A 25,500-nucleotide genomic window follows, 5' to 3' on the forward strand; every position below is an offset into this window, starting at 1 on the left:
TTGCCAGAAGAGCTTGTGTGAAGTTGCTCCTTAAACTTCATAAATGTATTATATGTTGTAAGGAATTTACCATTAAATAGCTTTTTTTAAATATGGACTATTCTTGTGTTATTTAAAGTCCATTAATTAAATGAGCCGATTCGTAAATAAAGTTTATCATTTTATATATTCGTCACATATATAAACACATTTTCCCTACCAAGCATCTATTTTGTAGTTACACTTTGAAGGCTTACCTTTGCATGAACTCCAGAGTTACACCAACTTCCAATGGATAACTGATGTTGAGACTGTAGTAGGTCACAAACATCATCAGAAGGGCATCACCACAATTTGTGACACCATCGTTCACAATGGTCTGATCCACAGCAATCATAAAGCGTCCAGCTGTCAGGGGAGAATTCCCTACATTACACAAACACACACATTGGTCAAATTTTAAAATTACAACAGTGCTTACATGGCTATTTCTCCTTTTCAGTTAACTACCCTGATGAAGAAATAATAATAGTAAAAAATATAAATTTTTATGGTTTACTAGAAACCCCAGCAAGATTTAATTTACCTGTCACTTAAACTTGACACAACATCTTTAATTCCCGACTCACGCAACTGAGTATTTGCTTGCAGAGCACCTTGAAGTAGATCAACTACATACTGGTGGCACACAGAGTTAAGACTGTCAATTTGTTCCACAATCATTTGAATAGTGGAGGAAGGTATAAGGTATTTGGCTTATAACTTCATATAAAACCGAGATAAAGTCCTCATATCATATCAGGTGGGCACAGGATATTCTCTGGCTCATCAATTCTTACCTCTGGTGCATTTTGAGCAACATCAAGTGACTCACTCTGCACAGAATGAACAAAATACACATCTGACACCTGTAAAGATGTAGCATTTTTATGATATTTAGAGAGGTGATCAGTAAAGGAGGACCTCAATGAAAAGGTTTTGCCACACATTTTAAATGGGCAATCTTTCTTCGAAACGTGATTTTAAATGATCTAAGAGATCTTTAAGATCATTGCACTTTCTGACAAAGTGGATTTTGACATATCAGTGGACCCTGTACTGTTTCCCACTGCAATATGGATGACTGTCTATGGTGGCGCAAAATGACTTTTAAAGCAATTGTACTTTGTGAATCTTGATTTGCAACCAGCTACACAACAGGCATATTCACTATGAGCTTCATTTTTGTGTAACTGTTGGTGATTAACATACCCTTTCAGTGTTTTTGAAGCAATGCCACATATAGGACATGTGAAAGTTTTTAAAACACTTGCCATGTTGCATACTCACTTCAGTGTAATAGAGATATATTTGAGCTTGAAAATGCCTTCTTGCTTCAGGTAGTTTCACGTTTAAATTCTTGAATCAAACAACTGAGGGTGAAAAAAAAGAGACAGAAGTTTGCAAATGCTTGCTATGTAAAAATTATCCAAGTATAACTAAAGACAAATCACTGAAATCTCACAAACTCCCATTTTATACAGAAAAGTCAAATGCCTGTAATCTTTATGAAAAATTCTGTGAAATTTGTAGTATAGTTAACCTTTTCTGAAATGAAATGCAGCTTGTAACGTTAATGTTTTCCCCTTACAAATGTGACTATAATAGCACAGTATGAGTGACTATTTCCCCCGTTGCATTTCAGCTTTATATCAACTAATTTACGTTCAATTTATGCCAGACTCAACGCTGACTTGTTTTAAACCAAACCATTATCTTTTATAACACTTTAGACGGTATCTTGGTCGTTAAAAAGCTCAACGAAGTAACGTAAGGTTAATGTGGCATATTGCTATTATTTTAAGCAAATCTTTAATGTTAGCCTAGTTAACCAGCTAACTTGTGTGTCAAAAACACGGCCACAGAAAACAACAGAAGCATAAGTTTTAAATTAGGCAATTAGGAATTATTTTATTCGCCAACGTTGAATTTGAAGCTAAAACTCAGCTGCAACCTTAACGTTACTTAGCAAACATAACGTATGTCCTACATTACTCGCCTTGTCTATCAAAACGTACACTTTGACAGTTGTATATTTGAATACGTCGATAGGTACTTTAGAGTCAAGCTTTTGGCGTTACCTCACAGATGTGGAGTTTCCTCTTCACAGCAGAGAAGTAAATTTGCGCGGCCGCGTCTCCGTTCAGATGGCGCGCTTTCTTCCCGTGTTCAGGACTGCCACCTTTCAGTCGTGTTCTGATGTCGTAAAATGATTGCTATGCTAATCGTGTTACGAACACAGAAGTAGGCCATGTAATGTTTAGTTAACTTTTTGTTGACTTGTAACTGTAAAGATTGATTAGAAAAAATATTTACAGGTCATAACATGCATACACAAGTAATATGTGTGATTAGTCACTAGGAGAAAAATAATATAATAGCATACATCATACATATTATAGAAAATGAATATAATAATTAAAATGAGCATTTTTTTTGTATTTTACAGTGCATGTACTGTACAGTATGTGGCCTAAAATACTAGGCTATTATTTGACATTTATAACTTCAATTAATCTTCACTTTAACAGGTTACAGAAAAATCACGTTTATCCACATAATCATCACATGTGACCACGCATGAAATTCATGTGACCACATGGAGACTTGTTCGAGATGACACGTTATCCTGTGAACAGCTGGCAGTTAAAGTTGGACAAATAGTCTAACCCATGTTATAACATGTGGAGCACATGAAACTCATTCCAACATGCTCACCATATTGCATTTTAGCAGCTTTGCTACAATTTATTCAGCAACTGCTTGTCAACCTTGTTTACAAATATTTATTTGAATGAGCTATTGTATACAAATTGCATGTTCACATTTTGCAAGATTCAACATTCACATTAAAAAAGACATTCATGTGTATTTTCAGCCCACTATGCTACAAGTTTTTTACTTATTTATTTGTAAACCTCAACATCTTGGTGCTATTGGTGTTACTTTTAGATTTCATACTTTACAAAACAATATAACAAACCCTTAAAAAAATAACTGCAGTAAACTGAAGTAAAACTGCAGTACAACTGTGGAACAATAGCAGTATAAAGAATAACTGCAGTAAAAATATTTGCTACTGCAAAATTGCAATATAATGTAGTATACAGTTCAACTACATTACTACATATTGAATTGAAAGTTCAACGCCAGTTTAATTTTCAGTACATTAAAGTACAACTATAAAAAAGGTAAACTGCAACTTTACTCCACTTGTGCATTGTAGTGCTGTACAGTCTAATTTGCCAATGGTGTGATAATTGGACTACTATAAGCTACTGTACTTGTTTTTGTACTTATTTTCAGGTATTTTCTTATGGTAAACTAGTCATCTTCTAAATAGAATTTGAAAAGTTTATTAGCAAAAACAGATATGTGCAAGGCGCAGTGGGTAGCACTGTCGCCTCACAGCAAGAAGGTCACTGGTTCGAGTCTCGGCTGGGTCAGTGGTAATTTCTGTGTGGAGTTTGCATGTTCTCCCCGTGTTAGCGTGGGTTTCCTTCGGGTGCACCGTTTCCCACACAGTCCAAAGACATGCGCTATAGGTGAATTGGGTAGGCTAAATTGTCAATAGTGTATGTGTGTGAATGAGTGTGTATGGGTGTTCCCAGTGATGGGTTGCAGCTGGAAGGGCATCTGCTGCTTAAAACACATGCTGGATAAGTTGATGGTTTATTCCGCTGTGGCAACCCCAGATTAATAAAGGGACTAAGCCGAAAAGAAAATGAATGAATAATATGTGCAATTTCACATGCACATGTAGTCAAGTGAAACTTCACATGCAAAATCATGTGACATTTCTGTAAGGGATGATTATATCTTCAATGGTACTAAAATCACTTTAAATGTGGTTCGATTTTTGTTAACCTATTTTTACAGGAATAATCAGTAAATATTAAAGTCAAATTACACATTACTCTCTGAAAATACAGAAAATTTAATTAAAAAAACTGAAAAAACATTCATTCATTCATTCATTTTCTCTTCGGCTTAGTCCCTTTAATAATCAGGGGTCGCCACAGCGGAATTAACTGTCAACTTATCCAGCATATGTTTTACACAGCGGATGCCCGTTCAGCTGCAACCCATCACTGGGAAACATCCATACACACTCATTCACACACATACACTACGGACAATTTAGCCTACCCAATTCACCTGTACCGCATGTCTTTGTACTGTGGGGGAAACCGGAGCACCCGGAGGAAACCCACGCCAACATGGGGAGAACATGCAAATGCCAACTGACTCATGCTGAGGTTCGAACCAGCGACCTTCTTGTGAGGCGATTGTGCTACCCACTGCGCCACCTGAAAAAACATGTAATACCAAAATACTAACAATTATCTGTAAATTAAATGTTGGAATTTTTAAATACAGAAAATATCTGTAAAAATATATATTTCACCGTATAATGAAAAAACAGGAAAATTCTGTAAAAAAATACAGACAATTATCTGTAAAATAACATTTATTTTTTACAGTTTATTTTTACAGGAATAATCTGTAAATATTAACGTAAAATTACGTGTTACTCTCTTAAAATACAGAACATTTCCTTTAAAAAACAGAAAAAGAATGTAATACCAAAATACAAGCAATAACTGTAAATTTAATGTAAGATTTTTTTATTACAGAACATATCTGTAAAACAACAGGTATTCACTGTATAATGAAAAAACTGAAAAATTCTGTAAAAAAATACAGACAATTACCTGTAAAATAACGTTTATTTTTTACAGTGCACTCTTAATGTTGCCCTGAACTTCATAGAGACAAATGCACAGTCAACTTGACAGTCGGCCAGTCAGTCAGTCAGACAGGCGGTCAGTCGACAGCGGCCTCTGGTGGGTTAACGTGTGAACAGCGGGCGCGAACGGCACTCGCGAGAGAAATCTGAGATCTAAAAAAGCGCACAGAGCGGCCTCTCGTGGATTCACGAAAATAAAAACTGCAAAAATACGTACCTCCCGGGACGTAATTCGAGGTCTCCAGAAACGTCGACGGACTTCATTTTCAGAATGAGTCTGGGTTGGGTTTGTGTCATGTGACCATCATGAAGAATGCAGCGTCTTGTTTCTCACCGGACTCGTTCTGTGTTCTGGCGGTCTTCTCTTATATAGCCAATCTCTGCATTCTGGGTATCGAGAAACAGCCTTTGTCATCTTCAGCTCCTTATTAACAGCCAAACAGTGCTGACCGCACACCAGCTGATTGGTGGAGAGCAGACAGTGGTGAAGCCATACATACAATATTTCTAAGCACAGAGAGTCCTCACTTTAATATCTAAATGAACGTTCAAAGCTAAAGTCACTGTGTTTATAAGCAATGCTTACGTCTGTTCTCTGACTGCAGCACAGACAGCGGCTCATTTGATGTGGAGGTCTACAATATATACATCCGTGTGGTCCTGCGGGTCGGGGATAAAGACGGTCACCTCTCCGTCAGCACCGACTCCTGCAGTAATGATGTAGGAAATGTCTACATTCAGTTTCACGGAGGAGCAAGGTAAAGAACAGAGCATGAGGTGAGAGACGACAGGGACTGTCTGCCATCATAATCACTGTGCTCTTCCGCAGCTACATCTTCCAGCTATTTGAAGATTATTTCAGTAGAAAGACCTCAGACATGATACGTCAGAAGGTTGGTGTATTCTTCAACAGAGTGACCAGTTCATCACCGTATATCTGCTACTTCTCAAATTCCTCATATTGTCTTTCTAATAGATTTGTCCAGCAATCCAACAAGCAGTCAATAAAATGGAGACAATTCTGCAGGAAAGAACTGGTGATGAACACACACACACACACACACACACACACAGCATGATCTGTTTAGCACAATGCAAACTATTTGTAGGAGCATTTTATAGAGTAGTGTTTGGATTATTGATGCTGAAACGTGTGTTTTAGTGAACATACTTGTGGATAAGTATGTTTATCTGAGCGTTCCTCTCACCTCCGCCCCGGCTGTGACCAATCAGAGCTGCAGATTAGAGGTTAAGGTAAGGACGCTTTTAACACTCATGATCTTTTATAGCCATGTGACACAAGAATACAGCTATTAACTTTGATTTTCTCTATATATTTAGTCTCCAAGTAGATTAATTAATTTGTATAAGAGGCATTCGGGTGGCACAGTGGGTAGCAGGATAGTCCTGCCAGTGATGTTGCTTGCTCTTCTGTTGACAGGCTGAGTTTTACAGCAGGTGTTCTCCATCTGAACCTCCATTCTCCGCCGGTGCGTTTGACCTTCAGTACTCAGACAAACACATGCTTTCACTGGCTGCATCTCAGTTTACGGTCAACTCTGCAGCGTTTGCGTATCTTAGATCTGGGGCTCTCCAGACCAACATCACAGATGACATGGTGAGGAGATATGGAGTAGCTGCTCCCTTTAAAAACATTAAGACACGCATGCACATCTGCACTGGAAGAGTGTTTTATATATCTTTACTAATGTGTGTATATGCAGGGGTGCACATAACTGGTACACGGGTGCAAAGATTACAATAAACAATGCGCTCTAAACGAAACACATTTCAAGTGCTCAAATTGAGGGGTTCAAAACTACATTCTGAAGGGTACAACTGATGGACACTTCCTACATCAATATAAACAGCACTGCCTCCATGCCTTCTTCACCTCAGAGGGCTTTTTCAGTTTATTCATGACCATCTGCATCTGTATAATGTTATTATTATCAGCAGTATTATTGATTATCTGCAGATTTATATTTGTTTTAATAAAAACAAGAGTAGATTTGTCCTCCTGTGGGGTTGTGGAGACGTCTGCATCACCATATGGGGCATCAGAACAGGACGTGTGTTTGGATATAACTCAGTGTTTTGACCCCACTTCATTATTGTTGTTCATTTATTCCTCTGCTGGAGATTAGAGCTGAATTTAGAAATAGTTTTGACACAAATCTTTGTGCTTAACAAAGGAAATTAAATATGTGGGCTAATGGATGTGTTCAGTGGAGAGAGTTTCCACCGTTTCCTCACTCCACCAAAGTAAAGGAGTAAAGAGGAAAAGTAAAGTAAAGAGAAAGTAAAGAGGCTGAATGGAGGAGGCTGGTTCTTTATCCTCGCGCTGCTGCAGATGCTCTGTTTAACTGTTTTCTCTCTAGTGAAGCGTTCAGTTTTTACACTTACAAAGTCCGCCATGTAAATAGCAAATGCACCATGGAGTAACGCAACTGACTCTTAAAGGGAATGAGAGACGAGACTCTGATTGGTTTAATGCTCAAAACACACCCAGAACTCATTAAAAGAATAAGCTCAACCCTGTTATACCATACACCGGGGCACAGAGCGAATTTATCCATCCTTAAACTAGCAAAAGTGGATTCAGACATGCTCTTAAAGCTTTTGCCCCATGAGCTTTAGACTTTGCACTTCGATCATTAAAATAGAGCCCATAGACTAAAATCTTAAAATGTAGTCTAAAATCAACAGGAAGCAAGTATATATGTTTTTATATAAACATACCCAACATATATGTTTTTAAATATTGTAGAAATTGGGTAATTTTATATATGAATATGAGAGCATAAAGGATAGCTGAGGACTGAGCAACATCTCCAGGTACTCCTAGGAAAACCAGAGTAAACAAGCAAGGTGCACCTCTGTATATGAGGAACTGTGTGAAACTGCAGGCGTGCGTTAAATCACTCATTCATCTCGATTTATGTGTTGAAGATACCGAAGCGTTCCCCGCTCCATCTGAACACCAGCCAGTTTGGGGTCTTCATCCCACAGGTCAGTGTGTGTGTGTGTGTGCATGTTGGGAATGTATTTATGTAAGGAATAATCAATGGTGGGCTGTGTGTAAAGGATTATATTTGCATTATGTGGAGGTAAAGAACCACTCAAGGTGAAGCTGCTGATTATTTCATGGTCATTAGCGAAGTTATAGACAAGTTAAAACTACACTGTAAACAATATCTGCTAATGAACATGTTTAGTGTGTGTTGTGTGTTTATTTGCGGTGGTGAATTGCATTATGGGATGTTGATCTCTGCTCTGTCCACTTCTGATGATGTAAATTCAACTCTACAGTTTAACTAAGAGACTTTTATTGACATTTTAGTGGTTTGAAATAATCTAAGTGATATAATATGTAGAGAAATAAGAGTGTAAGAGAACAGAGAATGAGCTGCAGTTTACTACAAGGCTTCTGTAGTGTAATATACAACACCAACACACACAATATAGCACTGCACACTATTACACATGTGCAGAACACACACTTTTAAGAGCTTTTACAGGTTATCAAGATCCCATAATGTCTAGCTATGGAATAAATACTGATGTAATTCTGAAGTGTTCATCCTGATGAATGCTGTGCTTTCCCCCTGGTCAGCTGCGCACATTATACCCCGACATGAAGATGCAGGTGTTGTTATACGCCAGCGACATGCCGCTGTTCTCCTTCGCTTCAGGCATCATAAACATTCATGTGAAGATGGCAGCAAAGTTCTCCGCTGTTAAAGCTGATGGCGGTCTGGTGCCTCTTTTCACTCTGGATGTGGTGAGAAAATAAGGATCTTTCAGAGAGATGTGTAAACGCCCGTTCACAAGCTACAAAGATAGCAATAAACCATTGTTCTGAATGTAAAACCAGAGCAGAGTTCAACCCACAGCTATAATGATAAAGATATAGAGAAACAATATCATTGAAGTCACTTTCAGAGTGGATTATTTCTCAGCTAACGAATAATAAAACACAGAGAGCCACTCAGAATCCATTGAAATATAAAGGGCTCGTGCAATCGAAAACTACAGACGACACTGTGGAGAAGCTTTAATGAGATCTTTAATGACTATCTAGAAAACTATTGGTTATAGCACTGGGAAATAATGATAATACACATGTTATGCAAGCCAGACTATAGCAAACTGATGTAGAAAATATAGCTCAGCTGTCCAGTAGTGCTGGTTTCATCTTTGTGTTTCCTCTGGAAATGCTTGGTAAAATAGTTTGTCTTCATTCCTCTACACTGACTGCGATGGCTAAATTAATTGAATTAGATCAATACTTTTAAATAAAGATTCGCCAGTCCTTCTGCTGGATACATACGAGGTGGTAATGCTGAATGAAAAAGAGTAAAGTAATAAACATTCCTATCTTTGACTGTGTAGATACAAATATATATATTTATGGTTATATTTATCATGCTTGGTGTGAACGGGACAGCCGTTGATCCTTTAAGTTGATAATAAAACCTTTTTTGTTTAGGATTGCTTTAAATCACAGGTGTCAAAACTCAGCTCCTGGAGAGCCACAGCTCTGCACAGTTTAGTTCCAGCCCTTATCAAACTAAAGGAGTCCTTCAAGCTTGTTTGAAACCTGCAGATAAGTTCTCTGGAGTTGGGTTGGAACTAAACAGTGCAGAGCTGTGTTTGACACCCCTGCTTTTCTGTTATCAGTTTTTATCTGTCATCATTGTCGTATCTTTTATGTATGTTGTCTTGATTTGTTTGTAAAGCGCTGTGAGAAAGTAACTTTTAAAGGCGCTATATAAAATACTTTTATTATTGTTGTTATTATTATTATTGATAAACGATAGATAGCTGCTAATCTGCAGTGTTGCTCTCTCACTCCCCCTGCAGGACAGCAGATTCAGCGCAACCGCTCAGATTAGCAATAAAAAACTGACCGGAGCTTTCAAAGTGAACAAGTGAGTACTGTTTATTTAGTTCATACATGAAAATAGAAATTTAAGGACTTTTAGGACTGGATTTAAGAATGGGCATCCAAATAAAGCAGTTAATGATTAAACAGTTAAAGATCAGAGTCCAAATATCATATTTGAGGCTATATGCAGAAATCAGAGAGTGAAATTGAATACCTTTGAAGACTCTTTTCATACATTAAGACCTCGTGGCCACTTTAGCTTTCAACTAGTAACACTGGCAACATTTTAAATTAAAATATATTTACTAATTTACTGATTAAGAAACGAATCCTAAACTAGAACGTTATTCATATACTGAATAAAAGCTCAAATCCAGCAAGGGGTGTCTACAACAGCAGGAATAATGGTGTTGCCTGCAGTAAACAAAGCAGCGTGACGTCAAATCTAGCAGGATTTTAGCAATTTCATAAAATACCCCAGTCTCCCAATGTTCAGATTAAATTCAGGCAAACTTTAGCATACTGAAACTAAATTTAACACCTTGTAAAATAACATTTAAGAAATTTTTAAGAGCCTTAAATTTGTCTACTTTGATTGATCAACTTTTAGTACTTTGTAAGACCTGCAGACACACAGTATTTTAACTGTTCTCGATGTGAGGCCTAGCTGTTAGTGCAGGTAAAGGCTATCATTAAAGTCACAATATGTACGATTTTTTCACTAAAATATCCACTAAATAAAACCACTAGAGCGGTGTTAAAGATTTTGCTGGCTTATGTCCTTACACTACACCAACGTGTTTGTAATAATGTTCGCGAATCTAGAGAATAGGCATATTTTAATATGTGATGTGTTTTATTGGACAGCCCAGAGCAGCATTACAACAGAAGCCTAGAATATGTTTGGTCTGATAAAACAGCACTGCTTCTTCTCCACGTGACCACGAGCTGAAGAACCAAAAGTGCTGGACTGTGGCATAATAAAAGCTCTGCTGCTTTAGTGCTGCATTGCAGTTGTCTTCAGCATTTTCTCGTTTTACTTCATTCAGTCTAAAGGTTATTGCACACTGAATACGAAATGTTTATCTGTAATTTTCGTACGTTAAAATAATATATTTGACCTCACGTTGTGTCAATTGTATTGAGACACTTCCTTCGAAAATTTGATCTGTCATAAAAATATATATATATTATTGGATTTGATTAATCTTCATTACTTCAAGACTCCATTTTGAATTGTTTTACAAATTATTTTGCAATAGATTAATAAATATGCATCGGACTCAGTGTGCAAGGTGTGTTTGTGTGATGAATTTTTGGGATTTGAAAATGCATTAATGAATATTTCAAACTTCAGTGTGCAACGACCTTTACTCTGCATCAGACTACCATGATGATAATAAGTATACTTTACTCATCATCAACATGATTTCCACAGGAGTCCTGAATAGGATGAACTTCCATGATTCTCACAGAGTCATCAAAATACACCTTTGTTTGTTGTGAATACACGCCCTCTAGTGGAGAGTATAACATACTGTGGCTTTATTTGTGGCATATATGTTTGTTCCAGAACTTCTTATGGTTGGGTCAGAATTCTTTGTGTTAAGAAAATACACATTTGTTTGTTGTGAATATAAACCCTCTAGTGGAGAAAATTACTCACTGCGTCTTTAAGCTGAAACACACACATTTGTACAGATGTCTTTGTTAATAGACTTCCACTGTAATGTATTTCCCCTTTAGTGTAAACAGCAGGCCAAAAACACAGAGAATGGTTATCTGACAGACAGAGCCTTTTCACTGAAGTAACGGCAAGAAAAAAAAAGTTCTAGATTACTGAAACTCTTCCTCTTCTTTTCTCATAAATGCTGCTCCAAGTATAACACTGACTGTCGGATCATCTGAGATTGGAGATTTCAAGGTGAGATTTAATAACCTGTTAGGATTCATATCAAATGTTCACTATCACTGATGTTTTACTCTCAATTCTTCAATATGTACAGACCGACACAATAGAGCAAGTGTTAGTGATCGCCGTCAACACAATTATCCTGCCACAGCTAAACGGTGAACACTTCTAATTATAAACTCTCTCCATTATTTAAATTATTCAGCATTTTGTAAATTCCCTTGCAACTGAGTAAAGCGAATTTTGAAAACTATAGACTTTGCTTTCCCTGCTGAAAAATCCAGCTTAAACTAGCCCAGGCTGGTTGGCTGGTTTTAGCTGGTTGACCAGCCTGGTTTAAGCTGGACATAGCTGGTTTTGACTGGGCTCCCAGCCTAGCTAGGCTTGTCAAGCTGGTCATCTCCCAGCCTGACCAGCTAAAACCAGGCTGGAAATGGCCAAAACCCCTCTAAAACCAGGCTGGTCGACCAGCTAAAACCAGCCAACCAGCCTGGGCTGGTTTAAGCAGTTTTTTTCAGTAGGGTTATCTTGTGTATTTATTTCTTCAATATTTTTAGGGGAAAATCTGGTACTTATCTGTTAGCTAACTCTTTATGAATATCTTGTCTTAGCTCGCCTGAGGTCCGGCTTTCTCTTGCCCACGCTGCAGGGATTTAGTTTGAGTAACTCTCAACTGCTTATCAGAAATGTGAGTATTTTTAATGAATGCTCATGTTTTTCATTGCTTTTTTGTTTTCGTTACAAACTTGTTGGAGAGCGACACAATCGCAGTGTTAAATTGTTTGATTTGCTCACTTTCTTTCAGGGCTTTGTGGTCATCTTTACCGACATCAGACTCCCTGATGGGCTGAATGCTCTATAACGGCTAAAATGTCAACACAAACTACAAGTGCTCGGCAGAACTCTGTCATTCATTAGCCACATGCTTTTGTGTTGTCATGTTTTGTGTGAACAACCTGCTTATACGTTTCCCAGTGCTGGGTTGCTGCTGGAAGGGCATCCACTGCATAAAACATATGCTGGAATAGTTGGCGGTTCATTCCGCTGATGAATAAGGGACTAAACTGAGGGAGAATGACTGAACTGCTGTAATTGGCTGTGTTGTTGTGTCTTGTTTTGTGAGCACACGGCTTTGTTTTGATTCAACTCCCCCATCTCATCCCTTACTGTTACCTGACACATCTCCAAATTACCTAGGGATAACTGACTATAGTTCCTCTTTCCAGCGACTAGTTCTGGGTATCATTTGAACGTTATCAATTCTGATTGCCCTTATCAATTTCATCGATTCCCAGTTTAGATTACAATTTTTATATAAAAGAAAACAAATCGAAAGTCAAAGATTTCTGTGCCATTACTTGCATCTGATTAAACAAAAACAGCACTGAGCGGAGCGATCACGCATAATGTAGTCTCGCATAGCCAGAGCTCAGACTAAAGGTAATTTAGGTAACTTTGGCTGCTTTGAATGGTCGACTGTGTTATTTGGCTAACCAATCATGTTTTGTTTTGTGTCGTGCCATGTTTGAAAGGAACTGTCTTCAGTCCATCACACACCGGCACATCATATATTCATGAACGCCTTTAATAGTTTACAGCATTGCTGCATCAATATCCTTAATGATCCCTCAGCGAAACACCTAGGAAATCAGTAGGACGTGCGTGTAGAGTCTTTCATTATTTAGGTGACACTAAAATTCACACAGACTGAGAGGACGGAAAGTATCTGTTCTAGAAAAGCAAGGTTTAGTTCTACATGTGAAAATGCACAAATTAAAAAACTGCCTTTCTCTTACCTTCATGACAGAATAGCTGAAGGTTTTAGAAATGACCTGTTTGTCGACATCTTGAGCTTGTATCCAGTGTTTAAAGTCTGCATGAACCGGAAGCTGTGACTGCTTTTTCCCCCCTGTATTGTGCTGCAGTTCCTAGAGAAATGGAATATTAAATGAGAAAACAGTGGGCGTGGCTTGTTTTTTCTACTGCGAGCTGATTGGATGTAGTAAAGTAGGCGTTTCATTCTGACGGATGGGGAAAAGGGTTTGGGGAGAGTTACTAGAACCTAACAGACTCCTCCTCCTTTTCTGTTTGTTGTCAAAGTGACAGCAAGAGGGGCGTGGTTATGTTAGTCCCGCCCAAATCCTAAAATATATACATAATCTGAGAATTGAACTGAAACAAACAGGAAACACACTTTCAGATTTCATTTAAAGATTAGAGGGGCTAACTATTTATTTTTGTCTTAACGATACGCACAGATGAATCGTTCACCACAAAACTAGCAATGTGAGCTAACAACATCAACATGGTGAGTTTTGATTTCATGGGGACTTTAAATTAAATTAATAAATGCTCATCATCACACAGTGATCCTGACAATACCAGACTGCCTTAGAAAGGTATGTGTTTATTTAAATCTACTTTATGCAAATGAAGAGAGACTTCAGTGAACGTCAGCCAAAGTGAGCATCCTCTCAGCTGCAGCCGCACGTATCTACACCTGATGAAGACTAAGATGAAGATTAAATGAGTCCTTCAGGATTTAAAGTGGCAGTGCGCTGATGATTTGGACATTTTCAACTGTGCATATTCCTTGAAACGGTAGAGCAGAGGATGTTTACTCAAAACCGCTGTGAATCTTGAAACCTTGGGTTACCGTCTCATGCCTAGTCTGATCTCTGCGCTGTGCCTGGGCGGCTCCAGCACTTTCTGGCACAGGTTGGACAGTAGCGCCTGTATGCCGGCACAGGAGTTCCACTGGCCGATGTGTCTCTGAGCACATTCCCAGTACACCCGCAGGAGGCAGCCGGAAATCACAGTTCTGGTGTCGGTGATGAGAGCGCCGCACTGCTGACATCTCCTGAACAGATCCATCACGCTCGACTCGTTCACAATCCACTGCCTTTCCTTCAGCACCAGCTTCTCTGATGATCCTGCTGATGCTGAATGTGTGTGTGGAGCAAGACTTGAAGTGTGTGAGACACCAACTTGATCCTTCGCTGACGGTGAATATGATGGGAGTTTGATGATATTCAGGTCAGGTCTTCCTTCGGGATGCTCTTCTCGCTTTGATGGTTCATCCTGAAGTAGACAATACTAATGTAAAACACTACAACAAAATGATTTCCTACTGACTGTTACTACTACTAACAATAACAATACATGTTCCTGCACACATGCAACTCAAAGCACTTCACAAACATGAACAAATGTGAGGAAACAACATTAATATAAATCAAGACGCATTTTCTAGACATGCAAAAAAATACTGACTTGTTTTTAGAAATAATGAGTCAAAATGAAGTTAAAATATGAAGATAAAGAACCACAAACCGAGACATAAAGACAATTTTATGTGTGTTGTGTTTACATACCAAATGCATGGACTGTGCAGCTGTGTAGGTGTGATGCACCTCTGGCCTGGACTGTGAAACACCTTCAGCTTCTGAAACTTGAAACTCTGTCTCCTCTTCTTTACAGTCTTGTGTTGGTTGTGCAGATTCAGCACGACTGCCCTGCAGTTTAACACAGAGTCTCATCAGATGCACAAATACAGCAACACACGATCTTATATGCACCCTTTCACATGTTTTATAGTTAACAGAGGAGATCTGGCACACTTTAGAGTACATTAGTATATAAACCCTGCTGAAAAATACAGCTTAAACCAGCCTAGGCTGGTTGGATGGTTTTAGCTGGTGGACCAGACTGGTTTTAGAGGCCATTTCCAGGCTGGTTTCCAGCCATTTCCAGCCTGGTCCTAGCTGGTCAGGCTGGGAGATGACCAGCTAAAACCAGCTTTACCAGCCTAGCCAGGCTGGGAGCCCAGCCGAAACCAACTATGTCCAACCAACTAACTTAAACCAGGCTGGTCAAGCTGGTTTTAGCTGGTCATTTTTTCAGCCTAACCAGCTAAGACCAGGCTGAAAATGGCCTAAACCCCTCTAAAACCAGGCTGGTCGACCAGCTAAAACCAGCCAAGCTGTTTTTTCAGTGGGGAAGGTTTTCAGAGTAATCATATAGAGTAATTTTGCTAAATTGTTTAATTGTAGCTTCATCAGAACATGTTTTCACAGGAGGGGACTCAGATTTCGACACCATTTCAACACCATGCCCTGCTGAAAAATCCAGCTTAAACCAGCCTAGGCTGGTTGGCTGGTTTTAGCTGGTTGACCAGCCTGGTTTTAGAGGGGTTTTGGCCATTTCCAGGCTGGTTTCCAGCCATTTCCAGCCTGGTCTTAGCTGGTCAGGCTGGAAAATGACCAGCTAAATCCAGCTTAAACCAGCTTGACCAGCCTGGTTTAAGCTGGACATAGCTGGTTTTGGCTGGGCTCCCAGCCTGGCTAGGTGGTCAAGCTGGTTTTAGCTGGTCATTTTCCAGCCTGTTACCATCAACCGTTTCCTCCCCACACATACCGGAGCCGGTCTGAGGTAAACCCTGGGCACCGCTGAAGCTTTGAGCAGGACTTTATTCCCGTTAACGGCTCTGAAGTCCTCCGGGGAGAAGTGTTCACTGCAGATCCTCCAGACCCGCAGGCTCCTCATGGGTGTGTCCGGGTCCATCCCGAGCGCCGCCCGCCACAGCAGCAGCCGGCCGGGCTCCAGCGTCGGGAAGCGGTGGAAGGTCAGCTTTCCGCCGTGCGATGAGGAGTTCGAGCGCAGTCTCTCTTTCTTGAAAAGATTCAGGCATCCGGGATAAGCACAGTTCAGAACCATGGCGAATATATCTGGAAATTTGCTGAAATGAAAACACTTGTGTTCTGTTTCCTCTTTCGTCATTCTTCTTCTTAGTTGTTTTGGAGCGTTTGGTAGATGCTTTACCTCCATCTGCTGGACAAAGGATTTACTTTATTATTATCTTTTTATTATGATTTATTAATTTATAATTACTGAATATATTAATGTAACCGGTGATTAAACATCATTTAGACTACTAAAACACTAGTTGCACTGTTGGACTAAAACCTGCTGACTTTGAGAACATGAAAGGAAAATACTAGTTCACATGTCTTATAGCCTACTGTAGTGTTTTGAGCCATAAAGTAAAGTGTGTTATACTGTATATATTATAGTGTTTACTACTCTGTTAATGAATGCTCCAGCATATTGACCATAGTGTACTGATAAACTGTAATGTGTAGTATTTTTAGTTTACGCTACAGGAAAATGTTGTGTATGTAGTATAATTATAGTTGTAGAAAACTACAACATTGGGTCATTTGTTTATATAAATAAAAACTCTACAGTACACAAAAAATTACACTAGTGTTTTTATTTTATTCAATTTAAATCATGACATGCATAAATTGAGATTTTTCTAATCTAAAATGTGCATTTAGAAGACAAAAGATTTAAAGCTTAAGGTTCAGCAACAATTTCAGGCATCCAGGGTCTGCACAGATCAAAACCTCTGAGAATAATTCAGCACATGGAGACTGTGTTTTGCTGAAATGAAAACGGTTTCCTCTTCTTAGTTTGTTCGTATTTTTTTTTAAACAATATTGATCATTTGCTGCAGGACTTAATGAATGAAGGATTTAATTTAACCTAGTGGTTATCCACCTCAAAATACTAGTTAATGTTGCGCTGAACTAAAACTTGTTGACTTTGAGCACAAAAACACTATGTTTTTTGGATCCTTTGGGGTTATCAGCTGGACATTCCTTTCAGACAGCTTCCTCTGGCATCCACAGCTCCTCCTGTTGGATGTGGTTCTTCTTCTTGGTGGTTTGCTGACATTACTCTGGACACCGCAGCTATTAATCAGCACACACACTTGCTTGCTGTCTTGGTCACAGAATCCCCAGCGAGACGCGCACCAACAATCAATCCTCTTCTGAGCTCTGCTATTTCCTTGTGTGCAGTATTTTCAGCAGAACTGTGCTGTTCCTCTGCTGATGAAGCCTTCACACTCTGCTCTACTGCTGGACTGAAGATCAGTGAGGAGGAGCACATGCAGACAGAGCACCGACAACACACTCTCCAACCCCTGTGCATATATGCGATCAAATCTAGCAGTATGACAGCCGTGTGAATCTGAATGTGAAAACAGATTAGAAACTCTGCATGAACACACGTTCAGTTCAATTCATCTTTATTTATATAGCGCTCTGTACAGTGAAGATTGTGTCAAAGCACAAATAAAGAGCCATAATAATTCCATCAATACATCCTATTATATTTATATAATATACACAGGTCCTTTCCCAGTGATGGTTTGCAGCTGGAAGGGCATCCGCTGTGTAAAACATATGCTGCATAAGTTGGCGGTTCATCCCGCTGTGGCGACCCCAGATTAATAAAGAGACTAAGCTGAAAGGAAAGTGAATGTATTTTTACTAATGCTTTGCTTCTTAGACTTTACACACCTGAAACTTGTCTATAGCACTTGTTCACTGCTGCTCTTATAGTTGTGTAAATTGCTTCCTTGTCCTCATTTGTAAGTCGCTTTGGATAAAAGCGTCTGCTAAATGACTAAATGTAAATGTAAATGTAAATGTAAATGAATGAATGAATATGCACAGGTCATAACCTGTACTCCAGGTGACATATAAATACAGAATAAAACGTCACCATTGAAGCTCAGTGAAAGTTTTGCCTATTCGAGCTGCCTGAAACACAACCTCATGCAAGTGTAGAAATGTTTGAGACATACGGTAAGTATAAATATATAGTTCTTGCTAAATGGACGTGTTTCTAATGAGCATATTTTTAATTTGCCCAGTTTCTAACTGCACAATTTGAAGTTTAATGGAGCGTACCTAGTCTGAACCCAGCACAAGGAATAAGAAGTGATAATGCAAAGTTCTTCCACATCACTTCCACATGCCATACCTGCAAGCTAAAAGAGTCTCGATGTGCACAATCCTTTACAACAATCAACTTGAAAAAGAGCTCATGTAAATATTAAAGACAAGTCCTCGTGCATTGTATGAATGTAAATGAGATATCTAAAGATAAATAAATTGATGTGAACAGAAGAATATTCACCCAGCCTCTATCGTTCAGGAGCACTTCTTTCAGTTTAATGCAGTTTGTGGCTTCAGGAACTGTTATAAAAGACATTCAGGTTGTTGCCTTAAAGCAGACATTGATTATATTCGGTGTAGTCCTGAGATGTGGGGTCTCATTTATGAAACTTTGCATAGAAATCGGCCTAAAAGTGAATGCATTACAATAGTCATTTATTCATGAATGGCTCATGTGGTCATTCAATTAATTCAACATTTAACCCTCCTGTTGTCTTAACACATGCCTTCACTAAAGCTCTAACTAAAGCACATCAGTTTAATGTCAATCCTCAAATCTATTCAGCATGAAAAACAAGCTAATCTTCATCACACACTCTGTGAATGTTTGGGTTTTCCCTCAACAGTGTGCAGTATTTCAGCAGTGTTCACTCAGTGGACAACACTCATCTCTCACTACAGTAAAGCGGGTGTTTCATCATGATTAAAGCATCTGCTGAAGTGGAAAGAGTGTTTAGCAAGACAGTATTTATAAGCTAAAGTAAATTAAGGTCATGCAGAAGAATCATGTGTGTGTGTGTGTGTGTGTGTGTGTGTGTGTGCGTGTGTGTGTGTGTGTGAGTGTGTGTGTTGTAGAGTGTGCCAGTAGTTTTTGTGGTGTAAAAATGACATCCGTTGTACCCTAAATGTGTTCAGCTGTCATGAAATAAGAAAATGACAGAATTTTTGAGAGGGGTCTGGATGCAGACCTGGTGCAGATGCAATCTGAGCCGCATCCAATGCTTTTTAATGGGCTCACCTAAACCCACCTCTAACCCCACCCCTCACAGTGACGTCACTTGCTCCATTGTGTCTGACATTGCATCGCTGAGTGATGCAATCTCAGCTTGCATCATAAAGGCTGCATCCAGATACTATTGGAATTTTTTCTAATGTTGAGCTCATTTTAGGAACGGTCACCAAAAATGTAGTTTGTTTTTCTGCTGTTAAAATGGTCATTTTCGACCCATAAGTCAAGAGGAGGGTAATGTTGAATATCTTATATCTTCTATACTTCTATCATTTGTATTTATAGACAGCTGTGCACATTCTCCTGTAAAGATCAGGTTTTATAATCACGACCTTCACGTCAAAAGTTTCCACCTCAGTTTAGTGCGTACGCAACGTTTATAAACGAGACTCTGGATGTGCAGAGGTTGCAGTAATGTCCTGATTCAGAGCTAGTGATGGGTCATTCTTGATTGATTCGTTTATTTTGAACCAATCTTCAATGTGACTCGGGAGCGATGAGTCCTCTCAGGGAGTGATTCGTTCATTCGTATTTGCGCAGGTGTTCATCACATGAAAGACAGAAGGCAAATATCAGTTCTCCAAGCGGAAACAGATTTGATCTGTTCATCTCTGGAGTCCTCGGTTTGAGTTTATTCATTAAGTGAAAGACAGAAGCCACTCGTATGCAGTCAGAGCCAGAAACAGATTTGATTCATTGCTTGAGTCCTCAGTTTGAGTTGTTCGTCTTTTTACATGCTGAACAGAAACGATTCAAAAACATGAGAACTAATCACTTGCCACAGTCATATCACCCTGCAGCCCCAGAGTGGTTACTCACTGAAGCTCAGCAGGACTGAGTCTGGTCAGTGTCTGCATGGGAGACCACATGGGAACACTAGGCTGCTGTTGGAAGTGGTGTTAGTGAGGCCAGCAGGGGGCGCTCAACCTGTGGTCTGTGTGTGTCCTAATGCCCCAGTATAGTGAAGGGGACTCTATACTGTCAGTGAGCGCCGTCTTTTGGAGACGTTAAACCGAGCTCCTGACTCTCTGTGCTCATTAATAATCCCATGGCACTTCTGGTAAAGAGTAAGGGTGTAACCCTGGTATCCTGGCCAAATTCCCTCCATCTTAGCCATCATAGCCTCCCTATTATCCTAATGCACTAAATTGGCTCTATCACTGCCTCTCCGCTCCACTTACAGCTGGTGTGTGGTGAAGCACTGGCGCTGTTGTCCTGTGGCTGCCGGAGTATCATCCATGTGGAGCTGCACACTGGTGGTGGAGTGAAGAGACTCCCCCTCATGATTGTGAAGCGCTTGGGTTTATGGCCATGCATGATACATGTGCTATATAAACACACACATTACATTACAGTACATTACATATGTGTGTTTCCAGCTCAGACTGTGAGCATTGGTGAAGCATATACGAGTCTGTCAGTGTCACAATACTAACGAACCAAACTTGTAGACCTGTCAGAAGAGCTGAGCTGAGCTAATCATAGACCAGGCATTGGCAAACTCGATCCTGGAGGGCCGGTGTCCTTGCATAGTTTTGCACCAACCCTAATCAAACACACCTGCTTGTAGCTTTCTAGTGATCTTGAAGACACTAATTAGGGTGTTCAGGTGTGTTTGATTAGTGTTGGAGCAAAACTCTGCAGGGACACCGGCCCTCGAGGATCCAGTTTGCCAATGCCTGTCATAGACTGAAGAGCTGCTAAACAATCGAGTATTTTCTCTCTTATAGCATTCTAGCTCTGACTTGTTTGTGGTGTGATTAAGGTCTGCGCTAGGAGTAGATGCGTTTGGAAGCAACTCATAGCAAACTAATGATATTTTGGATAATTTAACATGATTAAAGATTCGTTCGTCTCGCTGAGAGACTCAAAGCTCCGAGTCTGTAAAATGATCCGAACTTCCCATCGCTGCTGACAGCTAGTCGTTCTTGTTGTGGGTCATCTTGATCATGGTTTCGGGAGAGCGGTAGAGGAAGATGAGCTTCTCGAACATCTGCTCCTCCATCTCCATCTCTCCCGCCTCGCGCACTACGAAGATGTCGTTGCAGAGTTTGAGCACGCGGTCCACGCACGGCAGCTCCTCGTACATGATGGACCGAGATATCCCTGTGAAGAACTCCCGCACGAACTTACCGATGACCAGCACCACGGACATGTACAGACCCACGATACTGCAGAGGAAACAGCACCCAGAGGTTTAATCACATGTTCATGCCATATATATATATATCTCATAGCATGCACACACACACACACACACACACACACACACTGTGGATATTTGGGTGTTCCCTCATCAGTGTGCAGTATTTCAGCAGTGTTCACTCAGTGGACAACACTCATCTCTCACTACAGTAAAGGGGGGATTTTATCATGATACACCTGCTGAAGTGGACAGAGTGTTTAGCAACACAGTTTTTGTGGTTTAAAAACCCAAAGGAATCCAGTTGTACCCTAAATGTGTTCAGTCTTGTTGAAAATAGGAATTATTTGATGTAAGTTGTGGTCTTCAGCATGTCTGAGACTCACCCGTATCCGGCCAGGAAGCCCACGCTGGGCGGGCTGGCTTTATCATTGAACACCACCATCTCTATGCTGCGGCAGCTGCCGGGTGGAGGTCCGGGCCAGCACTCCTGCACCATCCACCACTGGGGGGCGCTGTCTGGGGAGCTGCGGTTCCCCTGCTGCAGACTCACCGACAGTGGACGCAGGAACTGCAGATCTGCATTCCCGGGCTCGCTGGAGAACTCTGGAGGACTCACAGAAACAGCATCTCAATCAGCACACAGGTTCACTAGTCAGGGTGCGTTTCCCAAACAACCACGTAACTCATGGCTGAACTATCATAGTACGATGCATGGTTTGGGAAAAGACGATGTAGGGATGAGTGTTTCCCAAAACAATAGATTCTCTGTCACAGATTCATCATTTGCACCATGTTAATTATAACGTCAAATGGCCATAATGATGCTCTAAACGGGCTGGAGGAACTACTTCTGTAGAGAAGAAGCCCATCATTGTTTGTGCAGATTATATTGTTTCACACACACACATGCATTTAAAAAATCCAATATTAACACACGCACTCGCTTTCCATATTAACTGAAATATATGTTAACAGCACATATTTAGTAACACGTATTCCAATCTAATTTACAGTAGGCTATTTATTAAGAAAAGAAAAAACTCTTACTTAATAATAATTATTATTTCTAATTTATTACTATTATTATTATTATTGTTATTAAGATTTTGTTTACTTTTTGTTTTATTAAAAAAAAGTCTACTAGTCTGCAATTTGACACATTGAACCCACTGCAGAAATGTTCTAATCAACAGGCCGATGTCATATACAGTACAGATACATTTCTTAATAAATAATCTATATTAAACCTATATTTAGGTTTAATATAGGTTAATATAGGTTAATATAAACGTATATATAACCTATATACTTTAAATTAAAAGCATTAACACACCCTTTATACTTTTGTTTTCACAAGCTTTGGAGATGTAATGTAAATTCCTCTTTTAAATAACAGGTCACCTAAAGCTTTCATCTTTCATAATGGCATCAATGTTTTCAAAGTGCACTACAAAGGGAACGCCATTGGCAATATGAAGATCGCTAAAACTGCAGTTGATGACTGAGTGATGACTTTAACGCTTTTTAAAAATCATTCCAAGTTTAAATGTTGGAACGATCTAAATGAATAGGGCATAGGGGGGATAAGTGGGAATAGAACACAGCCTGGACCTCTGCTTTTAACTTCAGCTCTAGAGGTGTAATTGGAAATGTACAATTTTGCCACGCAGTTTGCAAGTGTTCATTGGAACGATGGTTTTAAGAAACGCCAAATCAATGAATTCTGTTAGTAAAGACGCAACTTGAGATCTTAGTTGGCTAACGATAGTTTTCAGCACCCCAGGGCATCAGCCATTTTTAGTGCTGTCTCAATGGCAAAATTCTTCTTGAAACACTCGCGCCCTGAAAAGTCATTGATACGCAATTTACACTCTTAGCAGAAGTTCTGAATCTAGAAATATGAATCCCATGACCCAAATCATCAAACATAATGACAAACAATTTATTTATTTATTTTTAACATGAACAAACATAGCTTGCCAGGCTAGGAAAAATATAGCAAACATTTATTTACACTGTTTAATGGTTCAAATGTTGCTGGTATACAAAACAATCAAATTATTTAGCTATAACGTACTTTTAAAAACGTAGTAAAGTTAATATATGAAAAATATTAGTTCTGCTGTTGTTCATAAATTCCAAATGTTGTACAATGAGGGCGTTCTCATCCCATGTGAGTATCCTCAATATCTAGTGAACCAATCTCACAGATCAAAACAGTCTGCAGAAACACTTTGATTGACATTCTCCCTTTGTACGTGTCATCCGAGGGGGAAAGCCCCGCCCACTAGTGCCCATCTCATTAGCATAAACAGCAGCCCTGGATGTAAATAAAAGTGAGTAAATGGAGCCGCTAACTCACCCACTTGCAGTCGATGTGCTACTTTAGCGTTGGGTCCAGACGCTCCTCTGATATACTTGGGCAGCAGATTCTCCAGCAGCCTGACAGACAGACAGACAGTAGAAAACAGATGACATGAGGAGAGAGACTCACAGAAAGAGTCCATGTTTGAGTGTGTGTGAGGAGTGTGTACAGTGGCTGAGTGCGTGTTCCTCTCAGCATGGCCACCAGCTGGTCTCTCAGCACACGGTCTTCATACTTCACTGTGTGTTCACCAGCCGTCTCCGCATTCATCGACACAGAGGCATTTCTGCAGATTAAACACAACACAAGAACATTGCATGCTTTAAAATGTGTTTTAATGTCATTTCAGTTCAATCATACAATATTTCAAGTGACATTTGAACCTCAGTATGTGACTTAAATGACACACAAGTGACATACATTATTGCCAGATGTACTGACTTTACAAAACAGAGTATAAACATCACACACATTTATATCTGATCATCATCGGTGAAACACATACTACTGAATAAAGTAGAATTATATAATAAGAAAAGACCAGTTTGCCACATCAAGCAGCAGAAGCAGCAGTTTAACATCTAAAAATCAATGGAAGTAAATGAGAGCTGAAGTCTGATGCCAAAAAGATTCCAATGGCTGCAGCCGCTCGCACGTCAGGAATAAGCTCAATAGTAACATCAGCAAGGCTTCAGGGTGTGAGGTTCTGTAGTGAGGTTATACCGCAGTAAAGTCCAGCTCAGTGTGATGTAGAAGTGTGTGGAGTTGCTGAGCTCAGAGATCATGGCGTCTCGGCTGGCAGGACTGACGCTCCACAGCAGGCTGGCGTCGCTCTTGATCTTCGCCGTCACGATGTCTTCTGCCATATAGTTCACGATGAACTGCATAGCAGACTAAAGGAGGCACACAGAGCACACAGATACAGATTCAGTGTAAGGCCGCACAGCACTATGTGTTAATATTATTCTGTGGTTTTATGTGGAATGATTTAGAGAGTATAAAAGCTGAAATTAAATATGATAATAAAACTTATTTAAGATGTACAACACTTGTTTGCTAAACCACAGTAGCTCTCTTATATAATACATCCACTAAAAGCCATTTAAATATATTAATTTACAAGTTGTACTCTACATAAACCTCTAAACATCTGCATTTTTATAAAATTAATACATATATAACCACTGAATAAATATACATTTACACACATTTACATAAGTAAATAAATAGATTGAATATAAATAGATATTTCTAAATGTTTTTAGTTACTCTAAAAGCTTATCACTGGTCTGACTGAGTAATACAGACCAAAACTTGACAATATTTGGTCATTTTCAGCAGCAATAATCAGCACATATTTTACTGTTGGTTCAGTGGTATTGTTTACATTCTGCTGTCTAACATGGCTGACTGATGACGCTTCATGAAAACACTCGATAGTCTGGTGTAGTCTGACTGTGTTTTGAGATGCTGAAATGTGTACCGGGTACGTGGCGAAGCGATTGGTCATCTTCTGGAAGGCTGACTGAGAGTATGGGATCAGATTGTGCTCCTGCGCGCTCATGCTGAACAACGGCTACAAACAAACAAACAAAATGGTGGACACATCACACTAGTCACATAATCCAGTCTACATATTTGAGGTGCTTTTTTACTTTCT

General features: G+C 39.5%; 3 protein-coding genes and 1 long non-coding RNA gene across 5 annotated transcripts in view; 1 reads left to right on the forward strand and 3 right to left on the reverse strand.

The window, feature by feature from the left end:
* The window catches only part of LOC130234451 (uncharacterized), a 5,366-nt gene extending 3,182 nt beyond the window's left edge, over positions 1–2,184 (reverse strand). The window contains exons 1-3 of the long non-coding RNA XR_008838317.1: positions 2,100–2,184; positions 1,309–1,391; positions 237–405 (exon numbers count right to left, since the gene is read on the reverse strand). This is a non-coding gene — a long non-coding RNA (uncharacterized LOC130234451). The remainder of the gene's footprint in view (positions 1–236; positions 406–1,308; positions 1,392–2,099) is intronic.
* bpifcl (BPI fold containing family C, like) overlaps positions 1–13,533 on the forward strand; it is a 23,819-nt gene extending 10,286 nt beyond the window's left edge. The window contains exons 5-16 of the mRNA XM_056464644.1: positions 5,374–5,526; positions 5,598–5,661; positions 5,745–5,805; positions 5,931–6,022; positions 6,210–6,386; positions 7,721–7,780; positions 8,385–8,552; positions 9,635–9,702; positions 11,541–11,583; positions 11,666–11,729; positions 12,183–12,259; positions 12,377–13,533. Coding sequence (XP_056320619.1) covers positions 5,374–5,526; positions 5,598–5,661; positions 5,745–5,805; positions 5,931–6,022; positions 6,210–6,386; positions 7,721–7,780; positions 8,385–8,552; positions 9,635–9,702; positions 11,541–11,583; positions 11,666–11,729; positions 12,183–12,259; positions 12,377–12,433 — 1,084 coding nt within the window. The 3' untranslated portion in view covers positions 12,434–13,533. The remainder of the gene's footprint in view (positions 1–5,373; positions 5,527–5,597; positions 5,662–5,744; positions 5,806–5,930; positions 6,023–6,209; positions 6,387–7,720; positions 7,781–8,384; positions 8,553–9,634; positions 9,703–11,540; positions 11,584–11,665; positions 11,730–12,182; positions 12,260–12,376) is intronic.
* On the reverse strand, positions 8,460–16,294 carry zgc:158320 (uncharacterized protein LOC780837 homolog). 2 transcript variants are annotated; one of them, XM_056464645.1, is made up of 5 exons: positions 15,988–16,294; positions 14,946–15,086; positions 14,228–14,652; positions 13,368–13,499; positions 8,460–8,543 (listed from the first exon to the last, which is right to left on the reverse strand). In XM_056464645.1, exons 1-4 carry the CDS (start codon positions 16,285–16,287, stop codon positions 13,370–13,372), a joined length of 996 nt encoding a protein of 331 aa, XP_056320620.1. In that variant the 5' UTR covers positions 16,288–16,294; the 3' UTR covers positions 8,460–8,543; positions 13,368–13,369. The 2 variants fall into 2 exon arrangements, with proteins under 2 accessions (XP_056320620.1, XP_056320621.1); XM_056464646.1 differs by lacking the exons at positions 8,460–8,543; positions 13,368–13,499 and having other exon boundaries at positions 13,959–14,652.
* Positions 16,295–21,247: 4,953 nt separating this feature from the next.
* Positions 21,248–25,500, reverse strand: part of si:dkey-11f4.7 (piezo-type mechanosensitive ion channel component 2) — a 64,171-nt gene continuing 59,918 nt past the window's right edge. The window contains 6 exon segments of the mRNA XM_056466017.1: positions 21,248–21,500; positions 21,859–22,078; positions 23,838–23,928; positions 23,931–24,126; positions 24,564–24,733; positions 25,324–25,416. Of these exon segments, the coding sequence (XP_056321992.1) occupies positions 21,248–21,500; positions 21,859–22,078; positions 23,838–23,928; positions 23,931–24,126; positions 24,564–24,733; positions 25,324–25,416 (1,023 nt within the window).

The sequence above is a fragment of the Danio aesculapii genome, chromosome 9 (assembly GCF_903798145.1).
Source record: "Danio aesculapii chromosome 9, fDanAes4.1, whole genome shotgun sequence".
Classification (NCBI taxonomy): Eukaryota; Metazoa; Chordata; class Actinopteri; order Cypriniformes; family Danionidae; genus Danio; species Danio aesculapii.